The 20,790-nt window shown below is 43.5% G+C and overlaps 1 protein-coding gene across 1 annotated transcript in view; it reads right to left on the bottom strand.

Moving 5' to 3' along the window:
• Positions 1 to 15,322: 15,322 nt before the first annotated feature.
• ZNF804A (zinc finger protein 804A) overlaps positions 15,323 to 20,790 on the bottom strand; it is a 361,467-nt gene continuing 355,999 nt past the window's right edge. The window contains exon 4 of the mRNA XM_077448142.1: positions 15,323 to 18,576. Coding sequence (XP_077304268.1) covers positions 15,603 to 18,576 — 2,974 coding nt within the window. The 3' untranslated portion in view covers positions 15,323 to 15,602. The remainder of the gene's footprint in view (positions 18,577 to 20,790) is intronic.

Genomic DNA, 20,790 nt, shown 5'->3' with positions numbered 1-20,790 from the left:
GCAGTTGTGAGCTGTGATCATGTGATCTCTTATTCAATACAATCCAGTATAGGATGCAGACAACTGCATCATATGCTGCATGGAAACACACCTAAAATATTTTTTTTTCTGTTAATATTTTAGCAATTTCCCTATTAATTTCAGACATTTGATTGGTGCTCAGAAAATGAAACTATAATGATTTGGGATCAATGTTATATATATTTTTCTTTACACATTTTTTAAACTGAAATTTAATATTTCATTTTCCAAATAAACATTAAAAACCTAACTCTACCACTTGATCAGCAGGCCTTTTCTGGCACATTTTGTAACAATCAGAATTTTTTGCTAGAAAATTTCTTAGAACCCCCAAACATTAAATATATTTTTATAGCATATGCCCTAGAGCAGGGGTCTCAAAGTACCGACCCGCAGGCTGCAAATGGCCCCCACTTCCGCTCACGTCAGTGCTGGAGGGGGGGGGTTAATAATGACTCCGCTGACACCAGTGTTGGGGGTTAATAATGAATCCGCTGATACCAATACTGTTGTTTTTGAAGTTTGAAAGTTTACATGCGGCCCCCCATGGGATATGAAAACTTGTCTTGAGGCCCTTTGGGACCCCTGCTCTAGGGCCTCTGCTTTAAAAATATATATAATATTTGGGGGTTCTAAGAAATTTTCTAGAAAAAAATTCTGACCGGTTACAAATGGCCTGCAGGCGGGGGGGTCTCCGCGCAAGGGGGGGGGGCCACGCTGAAAAGTTTATCTCTCCATCTCCTGTGTCCTTTCCACCGCATGCTGCTGCAGCCCAGCTGGATACAGACACAACACAGGAGAGCAGAGAGAGAACAGAGCGGAGGGAGGATCTGCCCATTGCTCCGCCAACCTAGGCACTGATGATCGACCAGAGCCCCGGTTCCAGGGTCCTGCAGTCACCTCAGGGTGGGAAATCATGGCGTTCTCTGGGTGCCCTGTGTTTGAAGCCAGGACCTGACAGGAGGAGATGACTCGGGAGGCAGCAGATCAGGCCACCAGCTGACTGCCAGGAGGAGAGATAAGTGAGTCACCACACTGAGGCTGAATGAGATTTGTGAAGAGGGGGTATTTGTGGAGTGTGGGTGGGGGGTTATTTGTGAAGTGTGGGGCGTATTCATGAAGTGTAGGGGGTGTTTGTGGCATGTAGGGGGGTATTTGTGGAGTGTAGGGGGTAATGCTTGGGCTTAACAATGCGTCTGCTGACATCAGTACTGGAGTTTAATAATGCGTCCGCTCACATCAGTTCTGGGGTTTTTATAATGCATCCGCTAACACCAGTGCTGAGGCTAAATAATATGTCTGCTAACACCAGTGCTGGGGTTTAATAATGTGTCCGCTAACACCAGTGCTGGGGTTTAACCACTTGCCTACTGGGCACTTAAACACCCCTCCTGCCCAGACCAATTTTCAGCTTTCGGTGCTCTCACACTTTGAATGACAATTATTCAGTCATGTAACACTGTACCCAAATGAAATTTTTGTCTTTTTTTCCCACAAATAGAGCTTTCTTTTGGTGGTATTTGATCACCTCTGTGTTTTTTAGTTTTTGCGCTATAAATGAAAGAAGACCAAAAATTTTGGGAAAAAAACGCATTTTTCTTTGTTTCTGTGATAAAAAAATTCAAATTATTAATTTTTCTTTATAAATTTTGGCCACAATTTATACTGCTACATATCTTTGGTAAAAATAACCCAAATGAGTGGATATTATTTGGTCTTTGTGAAAGTTAAAGAGTCCAAGCTGTGGTGCGAATCGCACAAAATTGATCACATTTGATGTACTGGTGGACTATCTCATTTCTTGTGACCCGAACAAGCCAAGAAAGTAAAAATAGACATTCCAAGACATTCCAAGGTATTTAGTGAGAGGCATAGTAAGCTTTTTGATGTTGTCATTTTTTTCCACAATTCTTTGCAAAATGAAGATTTTTTATTTTAATTTTTTCCACAAAATTGTCATTGTAATAGGTTATTTCTCTCACGTGGCATGTGTATACCACAAATAATGCCTCAAAATAAATTCTGCTACTCCTCCTGAGTATTACCATACCACATGTGTGGGACTTTTCCACAGCCTGGCCACATAGAGAGGCCCAACATGCAGGGAGCACAGTCACGTGTTCTAGGAACATAAATGACACCTATAACTTGTTGACTACCTATTACACTTTTGAAGGCCCTGGAGCACCAGGACAATGACACATGACACTGACGTGGCACTGATGACAGATGGCACTTATACGTGGCACTGATACATGGCACTGATGACAGATGCCACTAATACGTGGCACTGATGACACGTGACACTGACAGATGCCACTAATATGTGGCACTGATGACAGATGGCACTTATACGTGGCACTGATGACACATGGCACTGATGACAGATGGCACTAATACGTGGCACTGATGACACGTGACACTGATAACAGATGGCACGTGACACTGACAGGTGGCACTGATGACAGATGGCACTGATATGTGGCACTGATGACAGATGGCACTAATATGTGGCACTGATGACACGTGACACTGATATGGCACTGATGACAGATGGCACTATGTGGCACTGATGACAGATGGCACTATGTGGCACTGATGACAGGTGGCACTGATGACAGATGGCACTTATACGTGGCACTGGGGACAGATGGCACTGGGGACAGGTGGCACTGGGGACAGAGGGCACTGATGACGGGTGGCACTGGGGACAGGTGGCACTGATGACAGATGGCACTGATGACAGGTAGCAGTGGGGGCAGATGGCACTGACAGGTGGCAGTGGGGGCAGATGACAGTGGGGGCAGTGGGGACAGGTGGCATAGGGGACAGATGGGCACTTTATTTTCCTGTACTTATTTATTTATTTATTTATTTTTTTACACTAACCGCTGTGAGATCTCACAGCGGTTCATCTCTCCCTTCTCACACGCTGTCTGTGTGAGGAGGGAGAGCGGCGATGAGAGATGATCTCATATGTTTACATATGAGATCATCTCTCATTGGACACACCGATCGCGCTGTAAACGGCCGCCGTGATTGGCCGTTTACAGCGATCTGTGACTGGCTGTGTCCGGGGGACACGGCCAGCACAGAACTTCCCCTCTGTGCGCCCGCAGCGGCGCGCAGAGGGGAAGTAAACAGGAGGACGTCCAGGGATGGCCTCCCGGCAGTTAGCGTCCGCTCTGTAGCCGTCTTTCGGCTATAGGGCGAGCACGAAGTGGTTAATAATGAGTACGCTAAAACCAGTGCTGGGGTTTAATAATGCGTACAATAACACCAGTGCTGGGTTTAATAATGCATCCGCTAACATCAGTGCTGGGGTTTAATAATGCGTCTGCTAACACCAGTGCTGGGTTTAATAATGCATCCGCTAACACCAGTGCTGGGGTTTAATAATGCGTACGCTAACACCAGTGCTGGGGTTTAATAATGCGTCTGCTGACACCAGTGATGGGGGTAAATAATGCGTCCGCTAACACCAGTGATGGGGGTAAATAATGTGTCTGCTAACACCAGTGCTGGGTTTAATAATGCGTCCGCTAACACCAGTGTGGAGTTTAATAATGCGTCTGCTGACACCAGTGATGGGGGTTAATAATGTGTCCGGTAATACCAGTGCTGGGTTTAATAATGCATCTGCTGACACCAGTGATGGGGTTTAATAATGCGTCCGCTGACACCAGTGCTGGGTTTAATAATGCATCTGCTGACACCAGTGAGGGGGTTTAATAATGCGTCCGCTGACACCAGTGCTGGGTTTAATAATGCGTCCGCTAACACCAGTGCTGGGGGTTAATAATGAGTCCGCTGACACCAATACTGTTGGTTTTGAAGTTTGAAAGTTTGCATGCGCCCCCCATGGGATATGAAAACTTGTCTTGAGGCCCTCAGGTAATTTGAGTTTGAGACCCCTGCCCTAGAGAATAAATTGCTGGGTGTTTATATTTATCTCACATGGTATTTGCGCAGAGGTTTTTCAAACGCAATTTCTTTGGAAAAAATACACTATACAAGACCCCAGATCCTTCCTCTGCCCTTAAAAGCATTTGATCACACCAGGATTGGTGTGATCAAATGCTTTTCATTTTTTTAAATGGTGTAGTTTTACATTCAGGTAAACAGGAAGTGATGTAAGGTCATCGCTTGCAATTCCCTATATTAAAGAGACCAACAAGATTGTTTTGGGTTTTTGTTTGTCTGACCAGCCGGCTGGTCGATCGGATGTCCCGGTGGGATGAAGCCACGGAAGGCGGTGGGAGGGGGAGATGCCCCCTCATGCTGTCAGTAATAGTAATCCAGTGGTTAGTTAGCTGCTAGAATTGCTTTTACAAGAGAGCCAACCGTCGCCTCAAAAAAAAAATTGTACCAGGGTGATGCAGCCATCATTCCGGTATGACCACTTGAAGTCCAGCAACATACCTGTACATTGCTGGCTGTCACGTGGTTGAAAAAATGTAAGGCTCAACAGCTTTGGATGCAATACTTACCTCCTCTATGGAGCGGTTTAGATACCCCCCCACCCCAGCACTGCTCATTATCCAGGATTAATGACATCTAGCATGATCCACAGATGCAGAACCTTTAAAGAGGAGGGCCACCTAAAAAAAAAAAAATATTAAAAGTCAGCAGCCACAAATACTGCAGCTGCTGACTCTTAATAAATGGTCACTTACCTGTTCCAGGGTCCAGCGATGTTGGCAGCAGATGCGTCTTCACTGGTCCCCGTTGTATCCTGGGAACTGTGTGTTTCCCAGAACATAACTGTTGGGGGGGGGGGGGGGGGTTGGGGTATCTGCAGCTAGCTATTCCCGGAAGTGGATGCAGATACCTGGATTATACAGGTATCTGCACCCCCCTCCCCCCTGAAAGGTCCCAATTGTGGCACCGGAGTGGGGGAGGGTTCCGATGAGGGGAGGAGGTCCACTTTAATTTAGCAGATTCTTTCTCTGTAAATCAATTTATTTTCTGCTTGCATCAGTATGATTGTGGAGAATGTTTTTTGAGTCTGGCTCTGGTGTCAGTATTGTAATGTAAACATGGATTTGTCCTTTGATTTGGTATTGATGTGAACTTTACATCTATGATCCTCATCTTGTTTATATTAAGACTACGAACAGCCATAACAGAAATGACTTTTGTGAAATCCAATGTCACTGAACAATTGTTCTGTAGAGTGACTGTCACATAAACATGCTCTCAGCCATATGTGTGTTTGTCCAGTATTGGGCAGTGGGTACCCCTATAGGAGGCCTTAAACAATAGCTAACACAACAGTTGACTGTAGGAGGAAGACATCATAGTTGGCTAAGGGAGGCAGAAAGTATAAACGTGGCCATGATTTCATGAAAAATAAATCCACATCACCCAAATAGTAAATCAAAACTTTTTACTTGTCGACATATTTTGGTACATAACACTGAGTCTTGCAAGATGTATTAACAATAAATATCCAGGTTCATAAGAATATAGTACAAAATGTAGTGCAAGTATCTAAGGACAAAATAAATGTACATTTGTTAACAAAATGAAAGGCATGTTTATCTTTTTTAATAAGTCTTTCTGTGTACATTTTTAATATTAGAATACACTTTTATTTTTATGCCCATCACAGGTCTCTGCCATCAGAGGCCTCTGCCATCTCGCTGCACACAACATATCTGTACTTTATTCATCGGGTAGTATTATCACCATCCATAGCGATCATAGGGAGTACGGCTCTCAGGAAGACTTCTTGGCTTCCATTACTTTTTTTCTCATGTAATGACAGTCCGCAGTCCTCGCCTGTCCTCTGAATTACACGTCGCTGTCAGTGACAGTTTCAGGCCCCGGTAATATTGGCAACTACAAGTAGGATAACTTGGAAACAATACGGCTAGTTCTCTGTGTTGGAACTACCAAGGAGACTGGTGAGAGCATAACTTACACAATACAGTGGCTCCAACCCTGATTGTGCCTTCCCCATTCCTCCACTGCAGTCTACCAACCAAAAACTTTGACTGTGTGTATTGTCATCCCTTCGCTGCTGTGTCTGCCACAATCCAATACCGACCCACTTGTACTGCACATGCGTCGGACTCCCAGCCGACGCGTGAGCAACAGAGCACCCGAAATCCCAATCGTACTGCGTATGCGTCGGACTCCCAGCCGACGCGTGCGCAACAGAGCACCCGAAATCCTGATCGTACTGCGCATGCGTCGGACTCCCGGCCCACACATGCGCTATGGAGCACCCGAAATCCCAATCGTACTGCAGTAAAGACGGCAAAAATCTTGATCGTACTGCGCATGGGTGCTGAAGCAATCGGTGTGATAATTTCATCATTTTTCATATAAGAGAAAAGATACCAATAAATGTATAACAAATAAAACAATACACACAGTACAATATACCGTAATAATAATAATCTCATGGAAACACCCGCCAGACCACCAAACCCCCGCAACCGAATAATGACCTAAATAACAATGAGATGAGAAATTGCTTCAACAGTGACAAAATATTACGAATGCTGTGAGAATACAATACACAGGAATAATATAACAAAGAAGAAAAAACATAAATAAACACTCTGCTGCCATGCTAACACAAACGAGTGGAATATGCTTTTATCCAGTCTCAGCTCCCAAATATCACACCGGGGGAAAGACGTCCGTGTGTCCCCTCCAGGGTAGCAGGGTGTTTATTTGTATATATCTGTGTTATATTGTACATGTATTATATGTGTTGCACCGATACCTTTTTTTTTATCGGTGAGTGCGAGTAGAGACGACAAAAATCACGATCGTTCGGTCAAGTACACGTCGATACATGCATCCATTCATTTTGTATGGATGCAAAGTATGGCATCGGGAGCATACTTGTGAAATACTCGCTAGAACACCAGGAATTCCTCTAACCGGTCCAGTGCTTTGGTCACATGGTACATATGTTGGAAACGTTTCAGAGCCACGCCTTTGTCAGGCACCAGGGGCGGGCAGCTCATTAGGGGCACCCGGGCTCCACCCCCTCTCTGTATGCTTAATGGATAGAATCATGCATAGCATAGCATAACTCTATCCATGGCCGCCATGGCCCCCTATTAATGCACCCATCCCATTTCAGGATGCCGGGCGCCTGAATTACAGCAGCGGGAGAGTTCTTTTTGAAGCAGCTGATTAGAGGCAGATACCCGTTACCTGATTGGCTGAAAGGACAGGCACTCCTATTGGACGACTAGCAGAAGGAAAAGCATGGAGGAGCCGCCTCCTTACCCGCTGCCCGTCCCACAGCTCGCCGCTGTCACCTGCTGCAAGACCCGCCACTAAGATGGGGTAAGTGCCAGCTAGACTACAATCGGGCTGAGGGGGAGGCAATCTTGTTAAATGCAGCCGTGGGGAGGGGGGGTCACATTAGTTGCATTTTATGGACACAGTGGCTGCAATTGATGGGCACAGTGGCTGCGTTTCCCACCAGTCCCCAATCACTGCTGGAGATGGAGATCTGTCTGCGATCGCTCAGTCACTGTGCAGGGAGCATGCTCTGAGCTCTGCTGCCCATGGACACACACGTGTGGTGTGTGCGTGTTAACCACTTGACAACCACGCTATAGCCGAATGATGGCTGCAGTGCGGTCTTCCAGTTCTGGGAGGCTGTCATATGACTTCCTCCCGTGATCACGCAAACCCGCTCTGTGATCGCCATGTCCTCCGGACACGGCTGATCACAGATTGAGGTAAAGAGCCAATCAGTGGTCCAATCACAGCTGATCAGGATGTAAACAGAAGCTGGTTGTTGGCATTCATTTCCTCACACTGACAGCGTGAGGAGAGCTGATAACCAACTTGTGTAAAAGGGGCATGTACACTGATTATCAGTGCATTGATTGTCAGGGCATTCCCACCGGTGCTGCCAATCAGTGCCTCCTCATCAGTGTCATCTATCAGTGCCACCCATGGCCGCTGTTAGAAATCTTGGGGGCTCGTACAGGCTTCCTGATGAGGCCCCTCAACTCCTCTGCCCTTCAGTGGTGCAGTTAACAAAGCGACATTGACTTTATCTGCCTACGCCCCAAAAACAAAAAAATGTCTCTCCTTTGTTCCCAACCTCTGTTGCCCCTCTGTTGCCCCTCTGTTGACCTGATGGGGCCCAGGGAAATGTAGTGTATACACTGGTAAGCAAGTAGGAGGGTGGGGGGTATGGAATAGTAAGATCAAGGGTCCCAGGGCCCCTTGTTTAGCTGATGAGGTTTGGGTCCAATATTACAGGATCAGCTGTACTGCCTTATCAGTGGCCCTGATACCACCTACCAGAGCAGCCTCATCAGTGCATCCTTTCAGTGCCCATCAGTGCCACCTCCTCGGTGCCCAGCAGTGCCTCCTCATCGGTGCCCATCAGTGCACCCTCATCAGTGCCCATAAGTGCAGCTTATCAGTGCCCATCAGGGCAGCCTCATCAGTGCCTCTTTTCAGTGCCCATCAGTGCCACCTCATCGGTGCCCATCAGTGCCACCTCATCGGTGCCCATCAGTGCCACCTCATCCGTGCCCATCAGTGCAGCCTCATCTGTGCCCATCAGTGCAGCCTCATCAGTGCCCATAAGTGCAACTTATCAGTGCCCATCAGGGCAGTCTCATCAGTGCATCCTTTCAGTGCCCATCAGTGCCACCTCATTGGTGCCTATCAGTGCAGCCTCATCAGTGTCAATAAGTGCAGCCTCATCAGTGCATATCATTATCAAAGGATCATTTGGAGTCCATCCACCTGGTTGTCAGAATTATGAAGGGTACACTCACACCCAGGCACAGTTCTCCCCCTGGATCCCAGTCCTTTGTGGGATGAGCGCTCCATCCCGCACCCAGGAACAGTTATTTCAACTCTGTTCTCGATTTGCTCGATTTGTTTTTTTTCTTGTATCTTATGATCTCCATTATTTTAAAAATAGAACCAATAAACCAGTGATTTCTTTATATTGATCCCTGTTTGTGTTTATTAAAAGTGAATTTCAGAATCCATCAGAACAGGCCAGAACTTGAGTCAACTGACCGGACTCCATCTTTATTCGTTTTGTATGTGTGGCTCAGTCTGAGTTATTAGGTGCCGTTCATTTATATTTCGGGGGAGGGGGAGACTGTCGGGATTTTTTACCATCCTAATAATCCCCGGCAGACTAAAGCTGACCATACATTAGTAACATTTTGTTAGAATTTTCTAATTTGTAAGAATGTATGTTCCATTCTCTGATCATTAGTGCGGTCAAATCGACGTTCAGTTTTGACCACAGTGATAAGAAAATTCAAAGGCCGAGACAGAAATGAATACATTTGAGAAAAAACTCCCACCAATGTATGTGATTTACATACGTAAAGTCCATTAGTTCCAAATGTGAAATGCAAACATAATTTTGACGTAATTTCGAATGACTTTCATGAAGTCGTTGAATGTACTGAGGATCTCAATATAAATTTTCCTATTCACAAATCTTCTAGTGTATGGCCAGCTTAACCACTTCCTGCCTGCGCTGTAGCTGTCATATGACGTCCTCCTGTGATCTCGCTGCGGCCCACGGGCAGTGAGCTCTGTGATAATCTGAGTCCAAAGCCCATCACAGATCAGGGTAAAGAACTAATTACAGCAGTCGTTTACCACATGATCTGCTGTGTCCAATGACGTGATGTAAATACAAGCCGATGCTTTCCTTTCTTCACGCTGACAGCGTGAGGAGAGAAGAAGAGAGCTGATAACCAGCTTGTGTTTACATCGTGATCAACTTTCATAGGACACAGCTGATCACATGGTAAAGTACTGCTGTGATTGGCTCTTTACCCCAATCTGTGAGTCCGAAGGTGACCCTCCTGCGCAAAATCACGTACCACTCCTGCTGTGACTGGACCAAACGGGAGCCAATTAGTGCCAATCTGGCAGACCCGATGTTTGCCAGCAACATGCGGCCTTTCTGAGGAGAGTTGGAACAAGGCAGACCACCCTTCTGTGAGAGGGGAAGAAGGAGATCCTGTGTTTCTGCACGGAACATGGATCTCTGTCTTCCGCCAGTCAAAGCACACCCCCCCCCCACAGTTAGAAATCACTCCCTAGGAGCACATGTAACCCTTTGATCCTGATGTTAACCCCTTCCCTGCCAGTGTCATTAGTACAGTGACAGTGCATTTTTTAAAGCACTGATAACTGTATTGATGTCACTGGTCTCCAAAAAGTGTCACTTAGTGTCCAATTTGTCCGCTGCAATGTTGCAGTCCTGCTAAAAATCGCCGTCATTACTTAAAAACAACAACAACAAAAAAAATACATAAATCTATCACATAGTTTGTAGAAGCTATAACTTTTGCGCAAACCAATCAATATACGCTTATTGGGATTTTTTTTTTTACCAGAAATATGAAGAAGAATACGAATTGGCCTAAATTGAATACATTTGATTTTTTTTTATTGGGTATGTTTTATAGCAGAAAGTAATAAATATTGTTTTTTAAAAAAATTGCTGTTTAAAAAAAATAAAAATACGCAGAGGTGATCAAATACCACCAAAAGAAAGCTCTATTTGTCAGAAAAAAAGGACATACATTTTATTTGGGTACAGCGTCACACGACCGCGCAATTGTCAGTTAAAGTAACGAAGTGCTGTATTGCAAAAAATGGTCTGGTCAGGAAGGGGTTAAAACCTTCTGGAGCTGAAGTGGTTAAAGGGACATCTACACTGATAATCAGTGCAGTCCCAACAGTGCCCATCAGTGGTGCCAATCAGTGGCCACCAGGGCCATCTTTAATATTGATTGGACCCTGGGCAATTGAGGTTACAGGGTTACAGTGTATCATTACCACTCACTGACTGGTTGCTAGAGGTTACAGCAAACATTTTGGCTCACTGATTAATTGCTAGAGGTTACAGCACACAATTTCTACTTGTTGATTGGTTGGTAGAGATTACTGTACATCAATACTGCTCACTGATTGGTTACTGCACATCATTACCGCTTACTGATTGGTTGCTAGAGGTAACATCACATCATCTCCTCACTGCCAGCACACCATGGACTGAATCTTGCTTTGAATCCAGAGAAAGCCAGCGAACTAGCAATATAAAATGGAGCTCAGCAATTGCAGCCTACATGTTTCTGTGATGATTGTAGCCAAATACTATACATTTTGTGGTCTCAGAACGAACGCAAAAGCACACCTGGGACTGTGCACATATGTTCTCAATCTATCCCATTTTACTTTTGGTGGCATACAGATTCTCATATAATTCACAGAGTTCTCTTATTATTACTTTTATACTGAAGATGCTACAGAAAGGCAATTGCACCTGCAGAAATGTTTCTTTCATTTCTCTACCCTCCAGGGGTGGATACAGAGTCTAGTCTTAGGAGGGGTACTGCCAGAAAATAAGTTGTTGCTTACGAAACTGAATTTTCAGTAGTAGACAAGGCAGTGTACAGCGGTCAGTAGTAGGTAGGGTAGTGTACATATGTCAGTAGGATGTAGGGCAGTGTACAGAGGTCAGTAGTAGGTAGGGGGGTAGTGTACAGATGTCAGTAGGATGTAGGGCAGTGTACAGATGTCAGTATAACATAGGGCAGTGTACAGAGGTCAGTAGTATGTAGGGTAGTGTACAGATGTCAGTAGGATGTAGGGCAGTGTACAGATGTCAGTATGATGCAGGGCAGTGTACAGAGGTCAGTAGTTTGTAGGGTAGTATACAGAGGTCAGTAGTTGGAAGGGTAGTGTACAGAGGTCAGTAGTAGGTAAGGTAGTGTACAAAGGTCAGTAGGATGTAGGGCAGTGTACAGAGGTCAGTAGTAGGTAGGGTAGTGTATAGATGTCAGTAGTATGTAGGGCAGTGTACAGAGGTCAGTAGTATGTAAGGAAGTGTACAGAGGTCAGTAGTATGTAGGGAAGTGTACAGATGTCAGTAGGATGTAGGGCAGTGTACAGAGGTCAGTAGTATGCAGGGTAGTGTACAGAGGTCAGTAGTGGGTAGGGTAGTGTACAGAAGTCAGTAGTAGGTAGGGGGGTAGTGTACAGAGGTCAGTAGGATGTAGGGCAGTGTGCAGAGGTCAGTAGTAGGCAAGGCAGTGTACAGCAGTCAGTAGTAGGTAGGGTAGTGTACAGATGTCAGTATGATGTAGGGCAATGCACAGCGGTCAGTAGTATGTAGGGCAGTGTACAGAGGTCAGTAGTATGTAGGGCAGTGTACAGAGGTCAGTAGGATGTAGGGCAGTGTACAGAGGTCAGTAGTATGTAGGGTAGTTCACAGAGGTCAGTAGTGGGTATGGTAGTGTAAATAGGTCAGTAGGATGTAGGGCAGTGTACAGAGGTCAGTAGGATGTAGGGCAGTGTACAGAGGTCAGTAGTATGTAGGGTAGTTTACAGAGGTCAGTAGTGGATATGGTAGTGTAAATAGGTCAGTAGGATGTAGGGCAGTGTACAGAGGTCAGTAGGATGTAGGTTAGTGTACAGAGGTCAGTAGGGCAGAGAACAGGGGGTCATCAGGGCAGAGGACAGGAGATGAAAGGACAGAGGATAAGTGGTAAGTAGGATGGAAGACAGGGGGCAACAGGGTAATATACAGAGAGCAGTAGGATGAAGAGCATTATACAGAGGTCATTAGAATGTAGGACAGTGTAAGGGGATCAGTAGAGCAAAGGACTATGTGTCACCAGGGGGTGTCAGAACGGCACACACTGGAGGGTCAGAGTGGCATACGCTTGGGGGGGCGGGAGGGCATACACTGGGGGGAGGATCAGGAGGGCACACACTGGGGGGGGAGGATCGGGAGGGCATACACTGGGGGGAGGATCGGGAAGGCATACACTGGGGAAGGTGATTGGAAGGGCATAAACTGGTGGGGGGATCGGGAGGGCATACACTGGGGGGTGATCGGGAGGGCATACAGGCATACACTGGGGGGGGATCAGGAGGGCATATACCAGGGGGTAGTCATAATGCTTTAATGAATTTCATTTCTCACTGGTCTACATGAAAAGAAAATGCAATTCTATTTGTCAGCTAACAGCACCTCTGTGCTAAGCTGAAGTAACTCAGCAGACTCAGCATAGAGGTGGCTGTAAACTGATCCGCAATGTACTGCTAGCAAAGCTCACCTCCAGGAACATACACTCGGCTCACTCTGCTCAGCTGCTCACACCTCTCTTTTCCAGACGAGGGTGATCTCGGGGAAAAGGCAGATCCCCATCCCGCCCACTCAAGCAGCAGCCTGCAGGAGAGAGGCTGAAAAACTGCTAGGGGAGGTACAGGGGGTGGAGAGTGCACTTCCGAGGTTTCTGAGCAGTAATTCATGCTTAGAATGGCTGTGAGTTGCCCCGACCACAGCTCTGTTTACCTGGGGCACGCTCAGCCTCTGTGTCTGTAATATTTTCTCAGGGGGAGCAATTGCCCAGTTGCCCCCCCCCCCCCACCCCGATCTGCCCCTGTCACCATCTTTCAATACCTGCTGGCTGTGCAGGTCGGTTTATAAATTATTACTTCTATGCAAGACTTGAACTAAGACCTGGGGACATTGATGAACAAAAGAAAGGAATAAAGGAAGAAGTACAGGCAGCTAACCCTAATGGGTACAGAAAATTTAAGGCTCAGAGCAATAGACAACCAACCTATTTAAAAGAACACATGAACACCAGATCTGAATTTCACCAAATTAGTACTGTATCCTGCTTTAGTTTTTTGCTTAACTGGTGTTGGCTTGCTTCTAGAGTCAATGTACTGGTATTAATACTATCATAAAAAAAAAAAGTTCTTAAAAAATGAATATTTCATTGTTGGTGGGAACTAACAGAATGGTGCCCTACTACAATGACTAATATACAGTAGCAGTCCATTGTTGCTGGCATTTCCAGGTCCACCCCTTTCTGAGTTGTTCTTGCTCAACTTTCGCCAGGAATTTCACTAGGGACTCTGCTGTCAGAGACACAATATGCAGACAGGTGACCAGTTTATTATTGTCTTATTTAGTGTATGTGGGTAAACTTAGATTTTAACAGTAAATAGAACCAATGACAATTAAGTGTATTGTATGTAAAAATTAATTTATCTGTGTAGGCTAACCCATTAAAGATTTATATTTGCCCAATCATTTAGCTTTGTACTTTGTACTCGTCCATGCCTAACTCTTTAGCTTGATTAAGGGGCGAAAAGTCAACTGATATCTGCTAGTTGTTACCTTGTCAAGTCCTTTGCCTCATTTGGGGAACACTTTTAAGGCTGAGGTCAGGTACCAACTCTGAAAGGGACCTTTTGCTATTTTCACTCTTTTAAGCCTAAAAGTCTGACGCAGGCACACGAAAAAATCTAAATAAAGGAACAATAAATATCTTCAATAATTAAGTCTGAACATTATGAATGGTCCTGAAGCTCTGCTTTGACTGGTACACTTCAAGTCTCCACTTAACCCCCGTTCAGACCTCACGTAGTGTGAATGAGCATTCCCGCTCCCGGTTTTTAAAGCGCGATTTACATGAAGAAATGCGTGTCGCTCACGGGGAAGTCCATTCACTTCAACGGGTTGCTCTGTGCATGTCTGTCACCCACCAAAAGAAGCTCCTGCTCCTTTTTTGAGCGACAAGCTTGCCACACAATTCTGTTAAGCGACAATCGTGACAGAATCACACCATGTTTAGGTATTAAGAATAATGGCACCAAATGCGTGTCACACGTTCTGTCATGATTTGGAATCACAGACAGATTGACATTAATTCTGCCTGCAATTTCAAAACACCTTATGTGAAAAGGGCCTTATGGGCAATATACCTGGTTCATTCCTAGTGTTAATTATACTCAGATGGATGGCATGATCTCTTTATCTTCTATGTTTGTAACCTTTGGCAAATGCTATGTATTTATTTAGGGCAGTGGTCATCCACCCTGTCCTCAGGGCCTACTAACAGGTCAGGTTTTATGTATTACCTTGGGGAGATGCCGACTAGAATGCTGCAATCACTGAGCAGAAAATTATATCACCTGTGATGTATTTCAGTTATTTTGCAAACCTGGCCTGTTAGTGGGCCCTGAGGACAGGGTTAACGACCACTGATTTAGGGTATATAAGTATATGGTGGCTGCCAGTGCTGACTGCATATGCTGGTTGCCTGCTTATCCTGCTGATCTTCTTGCTTCAATAATCCAAGTCAATGACCCAGAACGAGTATGTAGATAAGTACTTATGACTTTACCAAGAAAGTATTGAGCCCAGTAGGTTAGCATACCAGCCAGACACCTACCAAGTTTCAAAAGGAGGTCAGCAATGGAAACTTCCATATACCGGAAGGGATTACAATTAAAGCCCAACTCCAGCCAAAAATTGTATTTTTATTGCTTTTCTTTTGGGAAGAGTACAGAAAGTGCTTAAAAATCTCTCAAATGCAAACAAAGAAAAACGATTTTTTAGTAGAATAGAGAAGTGTTAGACCATCTGACATTGTTTCATTGCTGTTTGCACCTTTCTGCCCCAGAAGTGAGAGATTTCCAACTACAGCAGTTAAAGGCAAAAAAGGAAATTTTAACTCATCATCACTCCACCAAAACTAAAAAAAGTCTGGAGTTAGGCTTCAAGTTATATATTTCTTTGCTTAAAAAAGAGGATGTAAAGGAATAAGAGATGGTAGCTGGGAATGAACAGGTGTGAATATCGGATGTGACACATGTGGAAGAGGAACAGGAAAATGACATAACATAGAATTTGCTGCAATGGGTACTTGGGGTATAGATGCGGGTTCCATCGCTAATTGGTAAAAAGGAGTTCTGGAAATCCCATGAGTCTGTGGACATAAAAATTGCTGCTGCGAACCAATAAATGTAACATTTTCAACTGAGACAGAGGGAAAAGGAGCCGCAAGATGCTGTGGTATGCTATGCTGTAAGGCAGCTATAGATCCAGAAAAAACAGGTGCCTCTATCTGCACTGGATAGGTTGAAGGACAGGTTTGGATTGCTGATGTAGGAAAAACAAATTTAAACATATTGGGGTGTGTGTTGGATTGTACTGGGTTTCCGTATCTGTTGCAATGATAATTCTGTTTCTTTGAATATATTTCTGGAAGATGTGTTTGTTGGCAAGGTAAGGTGACATGGGACATTAGCTGCTCAGTTGTACATGCTTTGGGATCCTTGTGTGCTTCTTTGTACTTTGAAAATTGGCTTCTTTTAGTCTGTGGTTTAGTTTGCATATCATTTTTCTTTGGCTCTTGACAAGTTTGTCCAGCTAATATATCCCATGATAATGGAGTTTGGGATTCCTCCTCAAGATTATTAAAACACGGTAGGTGGGTTCCATGTTGTTCACTGCTATTATTGACTACTGTTGGAGGCATTATACTGTTTTCCACTGTGCACTTGACTTTGCTTGCGACATTGTGAACATTTTCAGTACAACAAAGTGGACTTGCTTCATTTCCTTTGAGTTCTATTAGACTTTTACATAACTGGTCTAATCTGCTTTCTACCACCTTCTTTATCTTTTCTATTTTCTCAAGTAACTGCTTTGCTTTCAGCGACTCCTCTTCTAATTTACCGAAATTGTCAGATGGAAATTCCCCTATTTTAACCAAATCAGGTTTCTCTTTGCAAGGCATTTGTTTGCCTGGATTCCTACCGAAGGTGTCTTTTAATACCTGAGTCTCTCTTATTTGTATAGATTTACATAAAATGAAAAAGCTTTCTTCTGGAAAAATGGCCCCTTGGAAAGATAAGGAAGATTTACATAGCCTGGGTCTTTTAAAGGACAACTCAATCTCATCTGTAACAGATCGGCGCAGCCTTTTGAAAGTGCAGCTTTGCTTTAAAAAGGTTTCATGTTTTTCATCATTAGAGACAATTTTTTCTGAAGTCCAGCTACAAAATGTTTGAGAATATGCAATGTTTTGAGAGCAGTGATCAAGTTGTAAGAGATTTGATTGGTAGTTGAAAGAGCCTGTGTTCTTGCTGTGTTTGTTTTCTGTTTGATTGGCAAATGTTCTTTTATGATTAGCTTTCCAAGCCAGACATTCTTGTTTGATCTGTAGAGTTGGTGTTCTTAACAATTCCGATTCTGTGTGATCGTTCTCAGCATGTGACAGTTGATGTGGAAATGTCAAGTTTTTTAATGAGTAAAGCGAGTCTTTTGATTGCACATGTTGTTCGAATTTTTTTGAGAAACTTTGACAATTTCCATTCGTATGACACTTTTGCCTGTGCTTGCATTTGGATGTTCTTACACGTTTTCTACATTTACAGTCTCTAAGCCTTCTTTTTCTTGTAGAATATTTTCTATTACTTTTGCGTCTCTGGTTCATGTTTGAGTCAAAATCTTTGTCCAGAAGATACTTTGAAATATTGTGCTTTTGATCTTCTTTAAAGCTACAAATTAGATTATAGCATTTCAAACTGTTCTGAGTCCTGGGTATTTGCTGACATGGATCTTTCCCATCTTTCTTTGTAAAAGAGTCATAGTCTAATTGTGTTTTATATTCCGTACTGGAACTGTTACTGCAATAATCTGTCTGGTTTGGCAGACGGTTGTCTGGGCTAGCTGCCGGGACTTTTTTACCTTTTGAAAGCCGGAAATCAAAATATAGAGGATTGCAGCTGTAGGAAATGGATGGTTGTGTGCAGGTGTACATCATCATTTCAGAAGGCCATTGGAAAGTTTTGGAACCATTTTTGCTTTGCACTGGTATAAAGTCCTTGTTTGGCCTTTTAGGGGTCATATTCTTTGTTTGCAATGTTCCATCATCAATAGATAAACTGTCTGTTGGATTTTTGTTACATTTATTACTGTCACATGATAGATCACCTACTGTGCTTTCCTCTTTCTGCATGGTGTCTTCCACAGACTGAACCAGAAAACTGTGCTCATCACAATGTACTGGTGTTCCTTCACCTGCCTTGGATTTATACCATTCTACAGCCAATTCCTTCTTTTCAGAAGTATATTCGCCTCCTTTTTCATTTGACTGAAGAAATATATCTGAATTTATTGGTTGTGCGTGGACATTATAGTCTAAAGGCACTTTTAAATTGCAAACATCAGGAGCTGAAAATGCTGTTAACTCTGTTTCATCCATTTCTTTCTGATTTGTGTCCTGGGAAGCATGTCTTCTTCTAGGTGATTGTTTTTCACAAGCTGATATAGATTTTTGATCGTCATTTGGGCATGAAGATCCTTCTATTGGCAAAGATGATTGAACACTAAATGAAGCTGGGAGAAATCTGCTTCTCTTTGTTAACCCACGAGCACCTGAAATGTCTTCATTGAAGTCATAGAATACAGCAGCTGAGGCTTCAAGTTTAATGGGAGTCCTTTTTCGAAATGCAAAAGAGAAGCTTATTTTCTGTTTTTTGTCTTTTTGAATCTGATGGTGAAAGTTTTGGCTGCTGTTTTCTGAGCTTTCTGAGCTTGATAAAAGTATGGATGCCATATTTGTGCTGTTATGAAGGTTTGTGAAGGAGGCAATCTGCGGAGTTTCTCTTTCTAAAGAATGGACAATGGTACTTTGAAGATTGCCGTGGACATGATCATGAACAGTAACTGTGGTTGATTTGAACATAGGACCACTTCCTGGAGCACTAAAAGAAAAAAATAAAGTCTAGTAAATACATTACTAAAATAAGACATTCACATATTAAAGCTCAATTGAAGTCAGAAATAGATTTTCATTCATATAGACATACTAACCACCTTAATTTTAATATGACACCAATGATGGGACAGGTTGAATGTACAGACATTGGTACACCAGGCTGTAATTTAAATTAAAAGTAAGCAGCCTATTGTGACAATGTTGTTTGTGCATATATTTAAGGAGGGAGCAAGTGCTGTCACCCTTATGTACACACGACTGGACTTTTCGACAGACTTGGTCCGGGGGACAATCCGACCGACTTTGCAGCTGAGGTCTTCAAACGAATGGACTTGGCCACACACGATCACTCCAAAAGTCTGACAGATTCAAATGGGATAACGTAGAATAAGGAAGTTCATAGCCAGTAGCCAATAGCTTCCCTAGAGTCGGTTTTAGTCCATCGGACTAGCACACAGACGACCGGATTTTTTGACCGGACTCGAATCCTTCGGAAAGATTTGAAGCAAGTTTTATTTCTAGGTCCGCTGGACTTTTGGGAAGAAAAAGTCAGCTGGAGCCCAAACACAAGATCGAATTGTTCGATGGATTCCAGTCCGCCGGACCAAGTCCATCGAAAAGTCTGGTCGTGTGTATGCAGCATTAGAGAGATGTGTTTTACTAGCAGGGTTACCATGTTAAAATAAGAGGGGAAAAAAAAGAAATCAAATGCAGTTATTTCAGCTTACCCCGGTCAACATCTAAGGACTGGCAAGCTGCGGCACATTTATTTTTGTTTCTTTTAGTTTTATTGCTTTAACCCATTTAATCTCTTTGTGTATTTCAGTGTTAAATACTGTATACATATGCTGCAGTCCCACTTATATAAATATATGCTTTATGGTTTGTAAATTCTCTTCTATTTCGGATAGATTAAGCCTATGTCTTTTTTTGGCTGTGAAATGCTAATTTTCCTTGCTTCAATCTTCATTTTATAACCTGGATTTGGTATTTTTATTAAACTGCAGATAGGTATTACACAAATGTTTTTTCTTCCGTGATCAAGAAGCACTTCCCCCCTTACTTTTGTCATAGCATGGGTCTCAGGTGCGTTTTGCATGCAGGAAAGGCACCGTTTAAACAGATTAGAATGCATGGTAAATTTAGATACATTATTTTACACGGTCCTGTACTGTTATGTTTACCTTATATTTAACTAAAGTCTTGTGTCTGTTCTGTTATCTTTTTAGAAGCCCCCTAACTTAATTTCCTCTGTTTAAACCCCCTTAACCAGAGGTCATTGAACCCTCAACATCCAGATCAAAATTATCAGCATCAGTACATCCGGAAAGTATTCATATAGCTTCACTTTTTTATTAATTTTAGGTACTCATATACCAGACATGCACGGGAAGAACATGCAAACTCCAGGCAGGTAGTGTCGTGGTTGGGAGTCGAACCAGTGACCCTTCTGTGAAACTGCTAACCACTTTACCACTGTGCTACCCCTACTTTTCCGCATTTTGCTATCTTACAACTTTATCCAAAAATGTATTCAATTTATTTTCCTCAGAATTCTACAAACAACTCCATAATGACAATGTGAAAGAAGTTTGTTTGAAATCTTTTCAAATTCATAAAAAAAAACAAAAAACGAACAAATCACATGTACAGTGCCTTTTTTTTAAATTTTACACATTTTGTCATGTTGTCATTTTGTCAAAAATGTAAATGTATTTTATTGGGATTTTATGTAATAGACGCACTGACGCACGGTTCCATGTATCAGAGGGGGATGGGGTCACTTGGTGCCCCCGCCCTCCGTTATATAAGAACTATCAGAAGAAGAGAAGCGTCACACAGAGGGAGCCTCCCATTGCGCGGAGCGGCCCAAGAACGAAGAAAAGACGCCTTGGAGGAAGATGCCGGACGAGAACACCGGAGCAAGAAGAAGCGGATCGGAGGAAGAAGAGGATCAGAGGAAGAAGAAAATGGAGGAAGAAACTGAAGGATGAAGAAAGGAAGAAGACCAGAAGAAAGAAGATGAAAGAAAACTTTAATAAAGGACTTGTCAAAGGCCATCTCCTGTAATTTTTAACACTTTTGTCACTTTTTTGGTGAAATGGTAGGCCCTTACCATTTCACACGGGGGGAGGCCGGGATCTGGGGGCCCCCTTGTTAAAGGGGGCTTCCAGATTCCGATAAGCCCCCCGCCCGCAGA

This window comes from Lithobates pipiens, unplaced genomic scaffold (genome assembly GCF_037356315.1).
Source record: "Lithobates pipiens isolate NorthernLeopardFrog02 unplaced genomic scaffold, aLitPip1_a1.2 Scaffold_22, whole genome shotgun sequence".
NCBI classification, from domain to species: Eukaryota; Metazoa; Chordata; class Amphibia; order Anura; family Ranidae; genus Lithobates; species Lithobates pipiens.
The sequence above is the reverse complement of the archived record's forward strand: the minus strand, read 5'-3'. Positions and strand labels throughout refer to the sequence as shown.